General features: G+C 35.9%; 1 protein-coding gene across 3 annotated transcripts in view; it reads left to right on the top strand.

Annotated features, from left to right (window-relative positions):
* Window positions 1-21,283, top strand: part of CFAP20DC (CFAP20 domain containing) — a 256,111-nt gene that overhangs the window by 105,678 nt on the left and 129,150 nt on the right. For all 3 annotated transcript variants that reach the window (XM_019724118.2, XM_019724119.2, XM_074313195.1), the window contains exons 5-6: window positions 10,850-10,964; window positions 20,096-20,252. In XM_019724118.2, the coding sequence (XP_019579677.2) occupies window positions 10,850-10,964; window positions 20,096-20,252 (272 nt within the window). The remainder of the gene's footprint in view (window positions 1-10,849; window positions 10,965-20,095; window positions 20,253-21,283) is intronic.

Below are 21,283 nucleotides of genomic sequence, written 5' to 3'. Positions count from 1 at the left end.
ATTATAATAAATGAGGTTGATTTTCCTGTTGACTACTCCATTTTTTCTCAACATGGTCTCATTACTTTTTCTATCACATCGCTGACCCTTAGCTATAAGTGCTCATTTACAGATATATATTAACTCATATATGTTGTGTGTGTTTTCAAAAAGTGTATCTAAGTGAAAGAGGCACGATGGCGGTGTTGCTTGGCTTTTTCTGCTTTGTTAGGTCAGAGGAGGTTTTAGATGGTGGAAATCAAGCCTGTGTTACAAGTGAAGAGCTGTTTTACAAGCAGGCTTCCTTACATCAACTAAATTGTCCCCAAAAAAGCACATAAGCGTAATGAAGCTTTTAAGTGTCACACATATGCGTTTATATTCTCTCTCTCATGAATGACTAATTTTAATTTTTTTTTAAGTAGCAATTCAGCTTGCTTTCAGAATCATTTAAGCTTAGCAATGATTTTGTTTTCCCTCCAAAACCAACTCTTCTTGATTATGAGGTAGGGAAGGTTTGCATATTTATTTTTGCAAAGACAGTAGAATAAATCCTCATCACCATCTGAATGGTTTAGTCCTAATACCTCTGTCCTAAGCTGGGCACATGATCATTTAGAAATTCATCCAGTGATCAGAGCCATGGTGGTTAGTTTTAACTGAGAACAATTTTGCACAAACCAAAACTTGACCTCCGTGAGGGCAAAGTCATGACAGACACCCATTGTGTGGTTCTTTTGGAACCTGACAGCTCAGGGGCCCACGTCTCTTAATAAATATTTGTTGGATTACATTAAAAGACCCTCTATAGAAAGGAACAAATCTTTTTTTTTCTTTTTAATTTTCATACAGTCCTCAGGATTATTCTGTCTGGGATCCTCTTCCTCCAGATAGGTACATGGTTTCAATCTTTGCTTCGTTCAACTATGTTCAAATGGCACCTTCTTCGGGAGGCCTTTGCTAACTACCTTTTCTAAAATAGCACTCCCACTTTATCTCTCTCTTTCACCTTGCTGTACTTTATTTTTCTTCATAGTCATTATTGAGGGCTGACATATTACATGTGTACTTATTTGTCTATTACTATTTCCCCCCATTAAAATACATGCTTCAGGAATAAGAAGTACAAATTGGTAGTTACAAAAGAGTCACAGGGATGTAAAGTACAGTATGGGGAAGCTAGTCAATAATATTGTAAAAATTATGTGGTGTCAGATGGGTACTAGACTTATTGGAAAGGAATCACTTAATAAATTATATAAATGTCTAACCACTACACTGTACACCTGAAACTAATATAAAATAATATTGAATGTCAACTATAATTTTAAAAAGTAGCCACAGGGATATATAGTACAGCATAGGGAATATAGTCAGTAATATTCTAATAATTATGTACAGTGTCAGATGGGTAATAGACTTATTGAGGTTATCACTTTGTGAGTTATATAAATGTATAATCACTATGTTCTGTAAACCTGAAACTAATAAAAAGAAATTCACTGATTAAAAAAAAAAAAGCATGCTTCATGAGAGTGGGGACCTTGTTTTATTTCCTGTGATATCCCAGTATCTGCTTTTATGCTTGACGCCAAGTAGGTGCTCAATAAATAGATGACCAAATATATGATTCCAGTAGGACTTCAACAAAGGCAGTTCAGCAAATGCTTCCAAATTAACTGCAAAGCTCTGAACCTAACTCTGTAAGAGTGCTGTGATAACCAGGATGTGGTGTCAGCTCCCAGGGAGCTTACAGGCTAGTAGAAGAGACAGACTGTAGACACCAGCCTACGATGACACCCGTATGTGTTTACCAAGACTCACTGCAGCAGGGTGAAAAATGCCATGGCCCACAACACCATCCATTCCCACTTTCCAGTTTGGAGGTTGCGACATTGATAGAGGATTATATAGTCATGTATGGGCCACTCAAATTTTAGTTACAGGAAATTAAAGGCCTAAAGCACACGAGGTTCACTAAACAACCTACAGCCACCCAAGTTGATGATGGGTAGTACTTAGGTAGAACTTTCTGTGTGCCAGACACTGTTCTGAACATTTTTCACATATACACTTATTTTTTACTCACAACAATCCTAGAGTACTATTATTTTCTACATTTTACTGAGGAAAATCTAAGACACCAAAGGTTAAATAACTTTCCTAGTGTCACACAGCTAAGAAATGATGAAGCCAGAATTTGGACCCGGAAAATCTGGCTTCAAAATTATTGCTCTGAACCATTATGGCATATTTCCATACTTGTTAATAATGTCATAATAACAATTTACCACGCAAAAAAAAATAATAATACTTGAAAATTACAATCAACTCAAGATGACAACACTGGTGATGAATTTGTAATATATTTTCCTTCCCCCAAATTGCAGAAATTTCTCCTCTCTTCTACTTGTACTTAGGCATACTCGAAACTTTACAAATTGCCAAGCCTCTCAGGGCAGTCAGACTTTTTTGAGAAATTTAGAATGAGAGATTTTTAAAGTCTAAAATGGACTTTAGTGTACCAAATTCTAGTAACTCTTTTAAACTTATTTAGAATGTTACTAGCAAGTGGTGAAACTGAAATATATGGGATCGCATGTTATTCACCCATGAAAACAAAGGAAAAGATTTGTATATTTGCACCAGATTATGGGCCATAAAGTGGACTATAGTTACTGACCTAGAACACCAAGGGGGAATGAAAAAAATCTGTAATAGAGGTAAAAAAAATATGCTGTGGTAAGTCCAAAAAGGATGTGATTATTTTTAATTTGTAAATCTGAGGTGTTTTCAGGAAGAAGGAGGCATTTCAACCCAAACTGTGATGGATGAATATAATTTCAGTAGGCATAATGAGAGAAGGGGCTTTCCAAGGGAAATACATAAGCAAAGGCATGAAAGTACAAAAGGAGGGAGTATGCTTACACAGCAGCAAGCATGCTGGTATTGTCACTGTGGCAGCCCACTCCCGTGTCCTATGTCACATCCTGTGTGTCCACCTCTGGTATCAGCTGCTGATGTAGTGGGCAGTTTGGTGCAAACTCGCTTGTATAGCATCTCATATCAAGGGCCACCCAGGGCTTTCTTTGATACTGTGGGAGCCTGCTCCGCCCGCAGACAAGCACAGCCTGGAAATACCCACAGGCCCCAGAGGCAACCCTTAACCAGAGGGCATTGAGAGTCAGTGCATATACGCTCCCACTCTCACTCTTCAGGAGGACAATTCTGAGAGACGTTCTGTACATGTCTCTGGACATCCTGGTGCAATGGAGGCCTAGAGCAGCACTGTTGACAATGCATGTTTATCGTGGCTTTTCCTCTTTTGTTGTTTTCCTCTCCCTGCTCCCTCATTCCTGCTTCATGGAATCCCATCTCCCAGATTTAACAGATGACTTCTGCAAGCAATACAGGCATACCTCATTTTATTGTGCTTCGCAGATAGTGCATTTTTTTACCAGTTGAAGGCAAGACCCTCTACCAGCAAAAAGATTACGACTCACTGAAAACTCAGATGATAGTTAGCATTTTTTAACAGTAAAGTATTTTTTAATTAAGATACATACTTTTTTTAGACATATTGCTATTGCACACAATAGACAACAGTATACTGTAAACATGCTTTCTGTATCATTTGGAAACCAAAAAATTTGTGTGACTCTCTTTATTGCAGTATTCGCTTTATTACAGTGGTCTAGAACTGAACCCACAATATCTCCGAGGTATGCCTGTACCTGAGAGAGCAATACTTGAGAGAGTATCACTCACCCTAAGGGAGCTGTTACATTTATAGCTTATGTGACATTTTCAAGGAAGCTATGCCTCGTGAGTGCATGGATTCCAGGTTTGTGAACCATAAGCAATCTTAAATCAGGTACATCCTGCATTTTTTTGAGGATTTCCCCCTAATAAATACTGTTTATGTATTTGCCTAAGGTCAGTCATGTTTATAAGAATCTTTGGCTAGTTGTAATACCTTTCTTTTCTGGAATGCCCTTTTGTAAAGGGGCGGCAGAATGGATTGCAGGCCTGCTACTCACACGTTCCTTCCTAGTAAGCATGGAACATTTCAGAAACACTAAGCCAGACAAGTACCATCCTCTGGAATTGTCAGATGGACTTGTAAATAATTTACCTCTATTCCTGTCTATCTCCTTAGATAGATTCCTAGCTCTGCCGCGTACTAGCTTTGAGACCTTGAACAAATGGCTTAATGTCTCTGAGCTTCTCATTACATTGGCAAGATGTGAATATTAATTCCTATTTGAAAAAGTTGTTGGGAATAATAAATGATATAACATTAGTGAAATGATGTGCAGATTCTAGCACGTGGCAGGCATTTAGATGTTGCTCTTCCATTCCCCATCCTTTTCTGTTTATAATTATAGCCTTGATATCTCCCCTATTGATAATTTCTTGGTATCTCAAGATAAGACTACCAAAATCCAAGCCAGCTTTATTCTGTAATTCCACTCTTTCTGATGTTCTCTCCTGGCGTCTCTGAAACCCCCTGGTTTAGTCTTGAACTTTTTATTATATGAGGTCTGACACGAGCAGAGGTTGGATAGAGGAATGTGGTTAAAGGTGCTATTGGAGTAGTGGCTAAGGGTCAGATTTTGGAGGTCCTTGAATAACAAGATAAGGAAATTGGTCTTCATTCTTTAAACTCTAGGAAGAATTTAGAGAAAAAGAAGAATTTAGAGCCAAAGAAGAATTTAGAGCCAAGCAGTGACAAGTCTTTCTAGCTTTGAGACCAACCTTTCAGGAGGCTTTACGTGGGATCATGGTGGTGAGGTACATGTTTGTGACCTATGAGAAGATTGGATCCAGAATGGATTCCTGAGTGGAGCAGGAAACAGTTCTGAAAGAGTGATAAAGGGGGAGAAGTGAAAGGGTATGTGGTTTCCATCATGTAAACAAGTATTGAAAGTATTTGGCTGTGGTTCTTCTGTGAGGATAGAAGCTAGAGCACTCTTAACACTGCTAGCAGTACCTGACAAGTGGTCATTCAGCATGAACGAAGCACAGAGCTTCAGCCTGGTTTGTACTGGACATAGAGGTGTGTCACAGAAATTATGGTGGATTTTAAGGAGACAAGTTTTAACACTGGTCTCTGCTACTTATGAGCTACATATCCACAGACTAGCAGGTTCCTTAGTTTCTAGAGTCTAGTTTCCTTATCTACAAAATAGAGAATGAACATACTACCTTCAGGGAAAGATTATTGTGAGACTTAATAAGATAATGTCTTTAAAATGTGCTAAAACAGCTTAAGAATGGTTATTTTATTGAAGTATGATTTCCACATCTTAGCTACTTCCATATCTCTAGTAGTTTGTATTGTACTACTAAGGCATTGACTGAAAGTTAGTTGAATGAATTCATAAACCAAGAGGAAAATTTAAAAAGAAGATCTAGAAGTTAAGCAGTTCCTAGTGATGATGAGCTTGAAAAAAAAAGAATAGAGAAATTCTACCAAGACAAAAGTTGTTCCTTTGAAAAAGTAAACTTGAGGGCAGCTGGTTAGCTCAGTTGGTTAGAGCGTGGTGCTCTTACAAGGTCGCCGATTTGATCCCCACATGGGCCACTGTGAGCTGCGCCCTTCACAACTAAATTGAAACAACTACTTGACTTAGAGCTGATGGGTCCTGGGAAAACACACTTAAAATAAATTTTAAAAGTTTTTTTTTTAAAGGTAAACTTTATAAACCATAGCAGGATTGATTAATTAAAAAGAGAAGTCATAAATTACCAATGTCAAGAATGAGAGGGAATACCACTACAGATCCTACTAATGATAAAAAGATAGTGAAGGGAATAATATGAACAACTTTATGGCAATAAACTCAACAACTTTAAAGGAAAATCACAATTTACCAAAACTGAAACAAGAAAAATTAGAAATTTGAATAGCCCTATAATCTATTAAAGAAATTGTGTAACCAATTTGGTTAGCCAGAATGTATGACCAAAATCTTCCCACAAAGAAAACTTCAGAGTTAGTTGAATTCCATTAACATTTAAAGAATAACTAGCACCATTGTAAACAAGTTTTCAGACAATAGAGGAGGAAGAAACATTTCCTGTGTCACTTTATGGGACTAGAATAACTCTATTATCAAAATCTGACATAGATATTACCAGACAATTACAGACCAGTGTCCATCATGAACATAGGTGTAAAAAAAAATCCTCAACAAAATACTAGCACAATTGAAATTTTTATCAAGAAAGAATGTTGGTTTTACAATTGAAATCAATACAATTTAACATATGGACAGAATAAAGGAGAAAATCAATAGGATCATCTCAATCAGTACAGAAAAATCATTTGACAAAATTGCACACTCTTTCATGACTAAAAGAAGTTCTCAAAAAACTAGAAATAGAAGAGAACATCCTTAATTTGATAAAGGAAACCTTCAACTGATATCTTATTTAATAGAAACATAGTGAGCACTTTCCTCCTTTGATCAGGAACAATGCAAGGTTTTGTACTCTCATCACTTCTATTCAGTATATGCTGGAGGTCATAGCCAGTGCAATAATGCAAAAAGAAAAAAAAAGGAAGAAAGAAAAGGTATGAAGATCGAAAACAGCAGAAATAAAAGTATTTACTGAAGACATGATTATTTATACAGAAAATCTTCAGGAACCTACAAAACAACTACTTGTACTCATTAGCAAATTACCATGTTTCCCCAAAAATAAGCCAGACAATCAGCTCTAATGCTTTTTTTGGAGCAAAAATTAATATAAGGCCGGGTCTTATATTATGTAAGACCCGATCTTATAGTAAAATAAGGCCGGATCTTATATTAATTTTTGCTACAAAGGACGCATTAGATCTGATTATCTGGCTAGGTCTTATTTTCGGGGAAACACGGTAAACAAGGTTACAGGAAACAAGGTCTATATACAAAAATCAATGGTGTTTCAATGTACAATTAGCATTTGGCTGATAATTGATATTTTAAAATTCATTTTCATCATGTCAGAAAACAAAATACTTAGGAATAAATTTAACAAAAGATGTGTAAGACTTCTAAATTGAAAACTATAAAACATTGTGAAACAAATTAAACCAGGACTAAATAAATGGAGAGTTGTGTCATGTAAGTTGATTGGGAGACTCAATATTGTTCTTCCCAAATTGGTCTATAGATTCAACACAATCCAAGTTAAACTCATTTTAATAGAAACGTTTTAATAGAAAACGATCAGTGGATCCTAAAATACATACGGAAAAGGAAGGGCCAAACAAAACCAAATTGAAGAGTTTTTTAACTAGTTTCAAGATTTAACTATAGATCTACAATAACCAAGGCAGTGTGACATTTGTATAAAAGTGAACAAATGGATAAATGAAAAAAATGGATCAATGGAGTCCAGAAATAGATCCACGCATATGTATAGTCAATTGATTTTCGGCAAAGTAACAAGACATTTCCATGAGGAAAGGAGAGTCTTTAACAAATGATGTTGAGAAGAATGGATAAACATATAGAAAGAAATAAACCCACACCCACGACTACCTCACACAATACACAGAAATTAATTAGGGATGGATGAGAGACTAAATGTAAAAACTAAGACTATAAAGATCTAGAGACACGTAGGAAAGTATTTTTGCAACTTTTGGCTAGGCAAGGGTTTTTTTAGGTCATAGAAAGCATTACTATAAATACTGATAAACTGGACTGAATGAAAATTAAAAACTGCTAATCAAAAATCAGCCTTAAGCAATAAGCTAATCTAAATAAAGCATGTATGAGTTTCTGTGTACTGTTTTTGATACTTTTCCTAAGTTCAAAATTGTTTCCACATAGAAGTTTTAAAAAGATGATAGGTGAGAAAATAGTCACAATACATATGTCTGACAAAGGACATGTATCCAAAATAAAGAACTCTTACAATTATAAGAAAACAACCCAATAAAAACTGAGTAAAAGACGTAACAGACACTTCACAAGATACACCAATAAATACACATGTAAAAGTGTTCAATGTCATTATTCATAAAAGAAATACTAATAAAATCACAATAATATCCATTTTATATCCACTAGAATTGGCTAACAATAAAGTCTGACAGCACATAAAGTTGGTAAGGGTGTGGAACCGCTGCAAGCACTTTGGAGGACTGTTTCTACAAGGTTATACATATATCTCCCCAGTGACCCAGTTATCCCATTTCTAATTGTCAAGAGAATGAAAATACATGTCCACAGGAAGACTATAAACAGTTTCATACAGGTTTCATAAGAAACCAGTATTGGAAACAAATGTGCATCAACAGGAAAATGGTTACATGTATAGCCATACAAGACTCAGCAATCAAAAAAAAAAAGAATGGTACATGCTGCAGCATGGATGAATCTCAAAACAGCATGTTAAGTGAAGGAAGCCAGTCACAATTTATAGTCTATACTATTCCATCTATAAGAAGTTCTAGAACAAACAAAAGTTCTCCATGATGATAGAAATCAGGAGTGAGGATTAACTAGAAGGGGCCAGGAGGCAACTTTCTAGGGTGATGGAAATGTTCTGTATTTGGATTGGAGTGGTGACCGTATGCATGTATACATGTATGGAAACACATGAGATTGTACACTGAGATCTGTACGTTTCAGTTATACATATTTTACCCCAATAAAGAAATAAAAGAGAACATAACTATGTATTTTTATGATACCCATTCATCCTGCAGGGTACAATGTTGACTCTCTAATAGCTTCCTATTGTGAAAAATAAATGTATAAACCCCTTACCTTGGCATAAAGACCCAGCATGATTTGGTTCTTGCCCACCCTTTCTACTTCATGCCCCTCCCTTATCTACTAGGTCCTACTCCTGCTGGCTTTACTGTGTAGAAATAGGTAATTTCTTGATATTTTCTAGCTTAGTCTCTTACTTGTTTTCTTCATTGCATTTACGATACTTGCATTTATTTTGTCTCAATACTTTTTTCAGCTGCCTTTTTCACTAGAATAGAAGTTCCAGGAGGATAGGGACCTTTCCTTTCTTACTACTGTGTTCCCATTGTATTCCCTGGATATTGCCTGACTCGGGGAGTATTTGCTGAACATGTGAATGGATGAAGGAATGAGTGAACAAATGTTCCTGTTGTTGCATATGTTGATAAGGTAGTAGTATGCTCATATGTTCCACTGTTTGGAGTTTGATCCTTACCTAATTCAAATAAAAATGACATAGTCTTATCCCTATAAGTAAAGGAAACCTTTAATAAAACCTTTAATAAGTGAGTTTTTGGTTGATACAACCAAACTTTTTGATTGATGTAAGAGAACCTTTTTTTCCCTTTCCTTTCCAGAATCTCTTTATATTCTTTCCTTCTGTTTCTTCTTCAGAGCTCCTTTCAGAAGAGACCTAATAACCTTGCTTTCCAAATATATTTGATCCTGTATCCCATTGGCAAAACATTTGAGCACACTAAACACATAGGTACATTGATTTATTTCAAAAATATATAAATATTACTGTACTACTGTATAATGAAATGTGCAGAGTAATAACATTTTGAAGGGGTGATGAAAGATAGTTTTAATATTTTGCTCCTGCACTTCAGTGGATGGTTGTGTGGCACCGCCCTTCCCATGTGCTCATCCCACTTTGAAGACACTGCCTTGGGGCAAATATTACATTTGCTTATACATATAAGTGTAAAACTTCAGTAGTGTTAACACTTGCATTTTAAACCTTACTTCTAACTATGGGTTGAAAGACTTTATTGCTTTTTCAATGAATTTATGGCCTCATTTAGTGCAAGTAGGGTAGAATTTTTAGCTCTATGGGCATACTCTGAAATTACTGTACTTATTCTGAACATTGTTCAATGATAATTTTCTACAGAAAATATGTAGAGTATTTTAGAGGAAGGAAATAATGAGATTAAAAAAGTGGGAAGGGGAAGCAAGAAAGAGCTATGTTAATTTAAAAAAAATAGTTAATTACACTATAAATATTGGTAGCAGTGTATTTGAATGAAATGTCTCCTGGGGGAATTGCTAATTATAGAACACTAACAGTTAGTACATGTAGAAAAGGTTTCTAAAAATAGGGGGAAAATCGCTTTCTCCAGTAAAAAGATAGTCTTTCAGGAAACATCAATTCTGCAACACAGCAGCCTAAGACAGGTTTGGAGAGTTTAAGCCTGCTGTGTTACCTCTGAGACCTAACAGAAGCAGAACATAAAAATGAGCCTCTATCAATTTGAAGTAAACCTAAGCTTTGTGATCATGGCTGTGGTCTAAATCTATTAAAGATGTTCAACTTCAGTATCCTTGGTATCACAGCGGATTGACCTGAATAGTGAGCAATAAACTTGTGTATTATAATTCTGGTTCGAAGACATGTGCTTACGAAGTGAAACCGATAGTCAGTATTTTGTGTCTGTCTCTAAGCAGACTAAGATCCTATAGAAAATGACAGGTGCATTTTTAGGGAAAGAAACCCATAATGTTTTCCTATTTAGTAGGTGACAGTATGCTCCAAGATAACACAAGCTTAAAGGGCTGGAACAAGCATGGTTATTAAGGACTAGCAGTTTCTCAGTTCATACAAATTGAATTTTTTTCATAGGCTGGAAGATTGTGGAAATCTAATATAAAGTACTGAAATAAATTAGCATATTAAGTGAATTTATGCATTCAAACTTGTGAACACTTTGAATTTAAGGAAGAAGTTTGATTATTTCTTCAAAGAGAACAGTCAGTTCTTAAATTCTGTGTTTGATCTCCCTGTTGGAAAAGGCCCATATGATAAATTATATTTTTTTGATGATTATCCAAAGATGTGGTTATTATATTGATGGAAATCTTTCTCTCTTCTTTCCTTTTTCTTTTTTCAGAATAACTGATTTAGGGAATATCAAAAGAAGATTGTACTTATCAACGGTCCATAAAGAACTGTCCTCAACCCCTCTTCATGCAAAAATCCCACTCTTCATGATCAAGCGCAAAATTGTAAGTGTCACATGAATGCTGCTTAAAATATTAAGTTCACTTTAACAAATATTAATTATGGGCCTATTCTGAGCATAAGGCACTTTGTTAACTATGCTGGTATAAAAAAATGTATAAAATTCATGCTCTTCCTTTCCTGCCCATGAAAATGCTTAAAATCTTACTAAGTAGGAGAATATAATTATTTGAATATTAAGAATGCCACCAAAATTACAATGAAAAGTACAGTGGAGAGGGAAGGTGCTATTGGTACTGTGAAAGGGAAAGAAGTCCATCTGACTTCAGGATAAGAAGAGGCTTCATGAAAGAGATTGCACTTAGCATGGACGTTGAAAGACTGTCAGGTTTCACCAGGTAGAAATGAGAAGCCAAGCATTCCAAGCAGAAGGAACAGCCTGGAGCCTGGAAAATGGGTACATATTTGGAGAACAAGGAATGACTGATTATTGTTGCCAGATTTTTAAAAAATAGCCTTAAGCAAAATCACTCCTGCAATATAACAGCCTGGTATAAATTGGGAGATTTTATGCCTTTGTATAACCTCTGAAACCTAAAGCAACAGATTACAGGCCAAGAAACTTGGGCCTGATGTAACTGAGTCTTTCTCAGATTTCAGTCATTTCAACACATCTGTCCTGACTACCATGTTTGTGTACTACCTGTTCTAATATATACTTAATATTTTCCTTTAAATTGATTCACTTTGAGGAGGCTTACGTTATTTTAAAAGAAAACTGTAACCACTTACCCAAATGCATGAATACCAATGTAAAGACTCAAGGCTTATGAAAAATCAGGTAAGTATAACACCAGCAAAGGAAACTAATACAGTTCTAGTAACTTATCCTAAAGCCCACAGCTAATGTACTCAGTAGAAAGAGGTTGAAAGATTTTCCTCTAAGAACATGAACAAAACAAGGGTACCCACTATCACCATTCATATTCAACGTAGTACTGGAAGTCTTTATCAGACTAATCCGGCAAGAAAAGGGAAGAAGAAAAATTGTCTCTATTCGCAGATGACATGATTTTAAATGTAGAAAATCCTAAAAACTCCACACACACACACACACAAAAAAAAAAAAAAAAACTGTTAGATCTAATCACAAATGCAGTGAAGTTGCAGGATACGAAATTCATATGGAAAAATTAATAGCATTTCTATACTGTAACGAGAATTATCTGGAAAAAAAAAAAGAAATCAGCTCCATTTACAATGGCATCAAAGTATAAAAATACTTAGGAATAAACTAAACCAAGAAAGTGAAAGAGCTCTACTCTAAAAACAACAAGACAATGATGAAAGAAATCCAACAAGACACAAATAAATAAAAAGGTATCTTGTGTTCATGGACTGGAAGAATTAATATTCTTAAAATGTCCATTCTACCAAAAGCCATCTGTAGATCTGATGCAAACTCTAATGAGATTCCAGCAGCATTTTTTAAATATTTTTTTATTTTTTTACACTTTATTTATTTTGACATTCAATATTATATTAATTTCATGTGTACAGCATAGTGGTTAGACATTTATATAATTTAAGAAGTGATTCCCCTGACTAGTCTAGTACCCAGGTAGCATTCTACATAGTTATTACCATGTTATTGACTGTATTCTCTATGCTTTACTTTACATCCCCAAAAAGCATTAACCTTAATAAAAAAAACTGACAGAGTGGGCTTCACCAAAATTTAAAACTGCCCATCAAAAAGAATTTTTAAGAAAGTGAATAAGCAAGCCACAGACTGAGAGAAAATATTTTAATATATATATCTGACAAAGGTCTTTTGTCCAGAATATATCCTATGACTATATAATAAAAAGAGAGATAATTTTTTTAAAAAAAGGCAAAAACAATTGAATAAGCACTTCACAAAGATTATACAATTGCTCAAATAAGCCTGTGAAAAAGAGCTCTATACCATAAGTCAGGGAAATTCATATGAAAAACAATTACCACTATTTGCCCACTGGATTGGCTGAAATAAAAGAGACAAGAAATACTGCATGTTGGCCTGATATAAAGCAATTATCATATATTTTCAATGGAAATGGAAAAATCGTATAACCACTTTGGAAATACCTTTGGACGTTTCTGATAAATATTTACCCATTGATTCGGCAGTTCCACTTGTTGGTATATATCCAAGGAAATGAAAGTACATGGACACAAGAAGACTTGTTTGGGAATTTCACAACAGTTTATTCATAAAAGCCAAAATCTTGAAATAACCCAAATGTCCAAGAACAAAAGAATGAACAGTCAAACTGTGATGTATTCACAGAGTGAATACTGCTCAGCAAAACAAGAATGAACTACCAATACGTGCAACAACAGTGATGAACCTCAAATCGCATGTTGAATGAAAGAAACTATTTACTGTGATTCCATTAATATAAAGTAATAGAACAGACAAAACTAATTATGGTGAAAGAAATTAGTGGTTGCCCTTGACAGGGGTGAGTACTGAGATTGATTGGGAAGCTGCACAAAAGATCTCTCTGGGATGATTGATATGTCCTGTGTCTTACTGGAGTGTGGTGTGCTGTTGTCAGAAATGGTCAAAACTCATCAAGTTGTCCCCTTAAAGTCTGTGCCTTTCATGGTATGGAAGTCAAAATGATTATATAATTAACTTAAATTGAGCACTTATCATATGCTAGGCACTATTATTAGTGCTTACGTATATTTAAACATTAATCCTAACAATTGTATTAGAGATGTAGTGTTATCACCATTTTACAAATGAGGAAAGAAAGGCACAGAGAAGTGAAGTAACTGTGAAGATTACGTAACTAATCAGTGGTGGATCTGGAATCCAAACCCAGACAGTTGGGCTCCGAGCCCAAACTCTTGCATCCCTAGGAGGAAAATATTTGCAAAGAGTTGCCCGTTAGGGTTTAAGTGGAGGGAATTGCCAGACAGGTTAAAGAATAGAATATTTTGATTAAATAAAGTATTTTTAATTCGAAATTTTAAAAGATAAGTGTTTCAGGGTAATGAAGTTAAATCTCAGGATGTGGCCATGTGAGTGGATTAGAGTGAAGAAGAGAGGAAGGCTTTTGAAGGAAGGAGGTTAAGGGGCTGTTAAGAGGTGGGGGGTGGGGGGTGGGAGATGAGGGTAAGGGGGATCGAATATATGGTGATGGAAGGAGAACTGACTCTGGGTGATGAACACACAATGGGATTTATAGATGATGTAATACAGAATTGTACACCTGAAATCTATGTAATTTTACTAACAATTGTCACCTCAATAAATTTAATAAAAAAATAAAATAAAATAAGAGTGTTGAACAGTATGTTAGCAGGGAAGATGAACCTGGTCCCAGCATTTTTCAGCAATGCATACGTAGGCTGCTGAGGGTGTGTCTGAAGGGGTAGAAGGACTGACAGGTAGTTATTGGAAGACTGATGAAGCTAAAAGGGAAGAAGAGCCTGCCAGTGCAATGCCTTCAAAGAGGGGCATGCCTTCTCCCAATGCCACTCGGCCTCAGGGCCTCAAAACAGGGGGCTGTAGAAGCACATGTGAATGCTATAAGTGAACTTCAACTCCAGAGGAAATACTATTTCAGAGAAAATTCAGGTTTCAGTTAAGGTAAGGTGTGTAGGACCCTTAGAAAAATATAAAGGTTATACGTACTTGTTAGTAGTAAGGATTTCCTAGGACACAGCAAAAGGGTGAGTTGAGGATTAGCAAGAGAAAGATGAAGCTGCTGTGTCAGAAAGAGATAGCTTTCTCAAAGCAGGTGGGAACTGGGAGGTAGGGATCGATGGCTGAACAGGTATAATGAGCATACTTCTACAAGGAACGTGCCATTCCTTGGTTCAGCAAAGAGCTGCAGCTCTGGAAGCCCCAAACTACCCTCCTTAACTCCCCTCTCTCCATATAAGGACTTGTCGTGATTTGCTTTTCCTGGGGAAATTGTGTTTTATACAGTAGAAATTAGTAATTGCTTCTCCTAACCATGTGGATATAAAATTACTATTTCAATCTCTGTTTACACCATTTAATAAATAAATACAATATGATATAATAGAGATGTAATTTTAATGTCTTTTGAGAAATTAAAACTAACATGAAAAATTATTTTAAAAGGCACAATAAATGTCTTAAAACTTCGTTCTTTTTGTCATTTTAGGAGCACGAAAACAGGATGAGGTCCTAAAATTCTAGGAAGAGATGTAGTTTAGGATTGCTACCATGTTTCCCCGAAAATAAGACCTAACCAGACAATCAGCTCTAATGCGTCTGTTGGAGCAAAAAAAGTTAAGATCGGGTCTTATATTATGTTATATAAGACCCAGTCTTATAGTAAAATAAGACTGGGTCTTATATTAATTTTTGCTCCAACAGACGCATTAGAGCTGATTGTCCGGCTAGGTCTTATTTTCGGGGAAACACTGTAAGTTATGAAATCGTGGTTTCTTGTTTGTTGTTTCCTTTTAGAAAGGCAATGATGGCTGGATTTGTGCACTGTTATGACTCGGGCCCTTTCCACTCTGGCAAAAGGAATCCAGTTATCTTCAGAGCTTTCGTATAGTAATGGCATGGGAGATCAAAACAGTGCTAGGACAACCAAAAACTTCTTATTGCATGCATTTGAGTGTGTGTGTGTGTGTGTGTGTGTGTGTGTGTGTGTGTTCACAGAATATACCATCCTGTCATCGGTATAATAAAGCCACATTGCCAAAACATGAGTCAGTGAAAACTAGAAATTCATGCTTTGAATCATTCTTTTACCCTTCGCCAGTCAATTTTTATCTTGCAAAATTCCATGCTGGAACTAAGTAACATAACCTCTCTTACTAATCCAAGCACAAACAAAACAGAACTGCCTTTTCTCTCTCTTAGATTGCAGTCTTTCTGGTGCAAACTTCTTAAGGACCCATGACTATATTTTAGACCAAGACCTCTTTCCTGCAGGACTACAGTTACACATAGGAACTTAGGAATAAAATTATTAGAGATCAAGAAAAGTGTAAAAAAAAAAAGAGGGGATCTTAAGAGTGGATGATATCACCAAGAATAGTGAAAATAATACAAAGATCAACTGTAATTCATATAATCCACCTGTTGATAGTAGAAAGTTTATACTCTTTCCAAAACTTCAGAAAATATATCCCAGCATTTATATTCATATGAATAATGAGTTATTTGTTGAAGCTTATGAAAATTAGAACCTTTATGAATATCAGAGCTAAAACAAAAAATAATTTCTATTTCCTCTAGCCAAGGGAGATTTGTAAAAGTTTTTTCCATCTTTTTCAGGAACTACTCCGATGTGTACTTCTAAGAAATGGATTCACTAAATGTTATCAGTTCCCATACATGTATAGAGTTTGTTGAGTGATTATAAAATGAAAGATTGAAAGTGTGTCTGTAGGCATGTATGTACATGCATGTCTTCATATATTAACACACACGCGCACATACTATTATGTGATGAGTATTTGCCATGAAGCATGAGTCCAGGCAGAGGGGAAAAAAAGCACACTGTGATGGATAAGAAAGGTGTGTAGTAGGTAAGAGCCTGGTTTCCTGGGACTCAGAGGTTTTGAAGGAGGTGGACACCAATTTCCAAGCAAAGCTGATCGGGTCTGATGGGGTGGTCAGGTGCAGCCAGCTAGAGAGTTCATCTCAGCAAGGAATAAACGGGCAGGGCCCTGAGAAGAAATGCACAGCATGTTCACATACCTCCCTGGGCCTGAAAACTCATTCACTGTTCAGAACCAAACTCAAATGTCACCTACAAGCCTTTCCTGGATGGTGGAAAACTTAGATTCAAAGGAAATAAAGTAGACAATTAAAACAGCAATTAACTCTAGAAATATAAAGAAGTTGCATAAGGACGGAAACGTAATCATAGAGCATCAATCGGTTGGCTCAATTGTGTATAATATTTACATAATCACAATAAGGAAAACACAGAATACGAATTTTGAGGAAAAAAGAAAGAATGAGGTGTAATTAGCTCGGGAGGATGAAGGGGGCGAAGTAGTATGCATAAGTGAGCTAAGTCTTATCGACCATAACAGGAAGTCAGTAGGTACTATCTAGAATTGATGAATCCAGAGGTATTGTTTACAAATACAGAGAGAAGAAACAGTTAAGAGATGACAGTATGATTACAGGAATGGAGAGACGACAAGGACTTCATTTCATATTAAATTTTTGGCATTATTTAGCTTTATATGCATATAATATCATGATATAATTTTTTAATTTCTTTTATTGGGATGACAATGGTTAGTAAAATTACATAGGTTTCAAGTGTACAATTCTGTAATACATCATCTATAAATCACATATGTGTGTTCACCACCCAGAGTCAGTTCTTCTTCCATCATCATATATTTGACCCCCTTTGCTCTCTTCTACCATACCCCTCCCTCCTTACCCTCTGGTAACCACTAAACTGTTGTCTGTGTCTACGAGTTTTTATTTCTTTGTTTGTCTTGTTCCTTTGTTGCTTTCAGTTTTGTATCCCACATGAATAAAGTCATATGGTTCTCGACATTTTCTGTCTGACTTACTTCACTTAGCATAATAATCTCAAGATCCATCCATGTTGTCGCAAATGGCAGTATTTCATCTTTCATATGCTCGAGTAGTATTCCATTATGTATATATAACACATCTTCCTTATCCAATCATCTATCGAAGGACATTTTGGTTGTTTCCATATCTTGACCACCATAAATAATGCTGCAGTGAACATCGGTGTACATATATCTTTATGGATAAATGTTTTCAGATTTTTTGGGTAGACACCCAGGAGAGGGATTGCTGGGTCATATAGTAATTCTATTCTTAATTTTTGAGGAATCTCCATACTGTTTTCCATAGTGGCTGTACCAATTTACATTCCCACCAACAGTGTATCTGGGTTCCTTTTTCTCCACAACCTCTCCAAGACTTATTATTTGTTTTGTTAATGATAGCCATGATATAATTTTTAAAATGTGTTTTCAAAGAAGGCTTTCCCAAACCTCCCCAACCTCCTACCTTCAGCCCTCTCTGTACTAACTGTATGTAATAAATGCCAAATTTCTGCCTCCCAGACTGGAAGGACTCATATTCATTGCTGTATTCCTGGAGTCAAGCCCAATGTCTAACACTTGATAAGTGCTTAGCATCTGTGTGAAAGAATGGATGAATGCAATTACTGGGACAGACTAGCTGAATGATTAGAATTGGGGCATAATGTTAATTAAGTCTTTTAGGAATAGCAACCACATTGATAATAATAAAAATATTGCTAACATGATAATAATGTTAATAGTTATTATTGAATAGCTGGAAACCCCAATACCTCCATCCCTATAACCTGGATTGTACCACGCCATGAAGTTTCAACTTACTGCATGCTTACTGGATTTGTCCCACACATTCCACTTCCTGTGATAGTCTTCTAATCAGACCCTTCTCCCTTTATGCTTAAATGATTGACAGAGACTAACTAGTCTGTCTGTGCCTCAGTCTGTCTCCCTCTACTTCAGCCTTCCCCCACAGACCCTCTCCACCACCCTAAAACATTCCTGCATCAGGGTTAGTCCAGACTTCCCAATACTCTACTTCTGTCACATTCTCCTTCAGGAACCACAGTGACACTTTACCCTTGGGTTCAAGGTTCTCTTCCTGGTCTTCCCTCTCCTCCAGAACCTGGCCTCACTGGCCAACCCCACATTACTTCCCACACGTCCCAGCGCTCACCATCCCACTACTGTGTTTCCCCGAAAATAAGACCTAGCCATACCATCAGTTCTGATGAGTCTTTTGGGGCAAAAATTAAGACCTGGTCTTATTTTAATATAGTATAGTATAGTATAATATAATACCAGGTATAATATAATATATAATATAATATAATACCAGGTATAATATAATATAATATATAATATAATATAATACTGGGTCTTACATTAATTTTTGCTCCAAAAGATACATTAGAGCCGATGGTCTGGCTAGGTCTTATTTTCGGGAAAACACGGTAGTCAAGCCAGTTTCAATATTATATCACACTCGGTCCTACTTCCTACCTGTTATTACTCCAGACTCCTTTTCCCTGAAAAGACCAGAGCATCTCTGTGGCCTGGGAATACAATTTTACTGTTGAGATATCTACAGAGAAAATAGTCTTCACATATTTAATCAATAAGTTACTGCAATATCTTTTACTTTTCTACTATAGAAACAACCTCAGCTTTTCCTCCATGTTCAAATTATCATTCCTAAATAGAACTTGCCTTAAAAATAACATTTTATTTATCGATAAATATAGCTTTCAATTTTGATAGATTAATAAAATGGACCTTATATAAACCATGCTTCTAAACAAATAATGGAAGAGCCTGATATTTTAAAAGAAGCACAAATAATTTTAAGTACTAATTTTAATTTCAAAATTTATTTTTTCTACTTTTTTTCCCAGTCTTTAATATGTCTTAATTTCTTACTAAATGATTATTTTCTCCTTTTCTTTAATTCAGACCATTTGGAGAATTCATTTGATGAAGGATTGAGGGGTCTAATTGTTTAATGGGCAGAAATTAGTCCCTGCAAGAGTACTTTAACAACTGGCAAATACCAGGCATAATTACAAATTCTTTAGCAGAATCTATTTCTGTAAAATAGGTTAATTGGTTATAACTAGACAGCACTGGCCACAATTTAAACCCAGCTTCTAATTTCATCCATGCTTTTTTTTTTTTTTTAACAAATGTGAGTGGCTAATTATGATCAAATTAGTCCCCTTGAAGGAACAATTGGCTACTTATCCCTGATTGTCAAGATTTAAGTGGTCTAATGCACCTGCAATTAGCTTCCCACTAGCATACAGATCTAGAGTTCTTCCCCAAAGTTGTCAAAGCCTTGACTCATGATAGAAACTCTGTAGTCAGATGACTAATGTATAGTTTAGATTACGATGATTCCTTTGGAAGAATCAAGGCAATTCTTAAGAAAATTGAAGCCAAAACAGAGACAGATTTGCCTAAAGGGGGAAATTGGTATGGGGAAAATTGATCCAGATAATTGCCTCAAATCTGGACTTTCCACATACAGATGACTTGCTCATTTGTGTGATTATAGAAAGTACTTCTTCTTTCCTTTTCTTTATTTTAGTGGTGCAATCTGTGCATTGACTTGGTGGCATTTACCAGTGAAATATTCAAGGGAGCAGTTTTCCAGTCATTGGATGGAATTATTGTCTCAGCTAACTGTAAGCTAAGGAAGATCTTCACTTTAAAATCGAAGCCTCAAGACACCGCTGATAAAGATGGTATGTTCACATTGCTACCAAGAGTTTTAAATTCTCCAATATGTTTTGAAAATTAGACATGCCTTTGGAGAGTATGAGTACATGGTAGTGATTTTTTTAATTCATTTTGTTTTATTTTATTTTATTGTGGAAAGGATACTTAACATGAGATCTATCCTCTTAATAAAATTTTAAATATACAATATATAATTGTTGACTATACATACAATGACCTCTAGAGCTTATTCATCTTTACTGAAACTTTGTGCCCATTGATGAGTAACTCTCTATTGCCCCCTCCCCCCAACCCTTGGTAACTCTTTGATTCCATGAATTTGACTGTTTTAGATTCCTCATATAAGTAGAATCATACAGTATTTTTCTGTATAATTGGCTTACTTCATTTAGCATAAGTCCTCATGGTTCATCCATGTTGTAGCATATGTCATTCTTTACTCTGGTTCCCATGTTTATTTTCACTGTAGCTGAATGTCACAAGGAGACATATATATATATATATTAGTTTTGCGGTTACATTTCTTTTTTGTTTATGGCAGCACTTACCATCTGAATTAGGTGTTTTTGTTATAAGCAACAGAATCCTCTCTAGGTAATTAAAAAAAAAAAAATTTATTTAAGGAAATTAGCCAGTTCATAGAATCTCAAGGAGATCCAAAAAGTCAGGCTTGGAAGTTACAGCCAAGCCAAACCCAGACCCTGCCACAAAACTGCTCCAAGTAATACGCCGGTAGCTATTGCCGCTGGGCAAAGATTTCATAAGTCACGCCATAATGCTGGGCTCTAGCTTCCAGAAGTTCCATTACTAATGCTCCTGAAATTCGGATATATTCTTCCCTGCCGCCCTTGCCAGAAGTAGATTTCTCCTTCTTCATGTTTCTCCCTACTGAACAAAGACTGACATGGCTATGTGATTTGTAGAGCCTAGGTCACATGCTGGAAAGAAGGCTGGCAAAGCAAAGGTCTAGTTCCTGACTTGAGGGAGAGGACTCATTGTGTAGCCAAGTCACTACGTTAGGAAGGGTTTTCAAAAG

The sequence above is a fragment of the Rhinolophus sinicus genome, linkage group LG10 (assembly GCF_036562045.2).
Source record: "Rhinolophus sinicus isolate RSC01 linkage group LG10, ASM3656204v1, whole genome shotgun sequence".
Classification (NCBI taxonomy): Eukaryota; Metazoa; Chordata; class Mammalia; order Chiroptera; family Rhinolophidae; genus Rhinolophus; species Rhinolophus sinicus.
The sequence above is the reverse complement of the archived record's forward strand: the minus strand, read 5'-3'. Positions and strand labels throughout refer to the sequence as shown.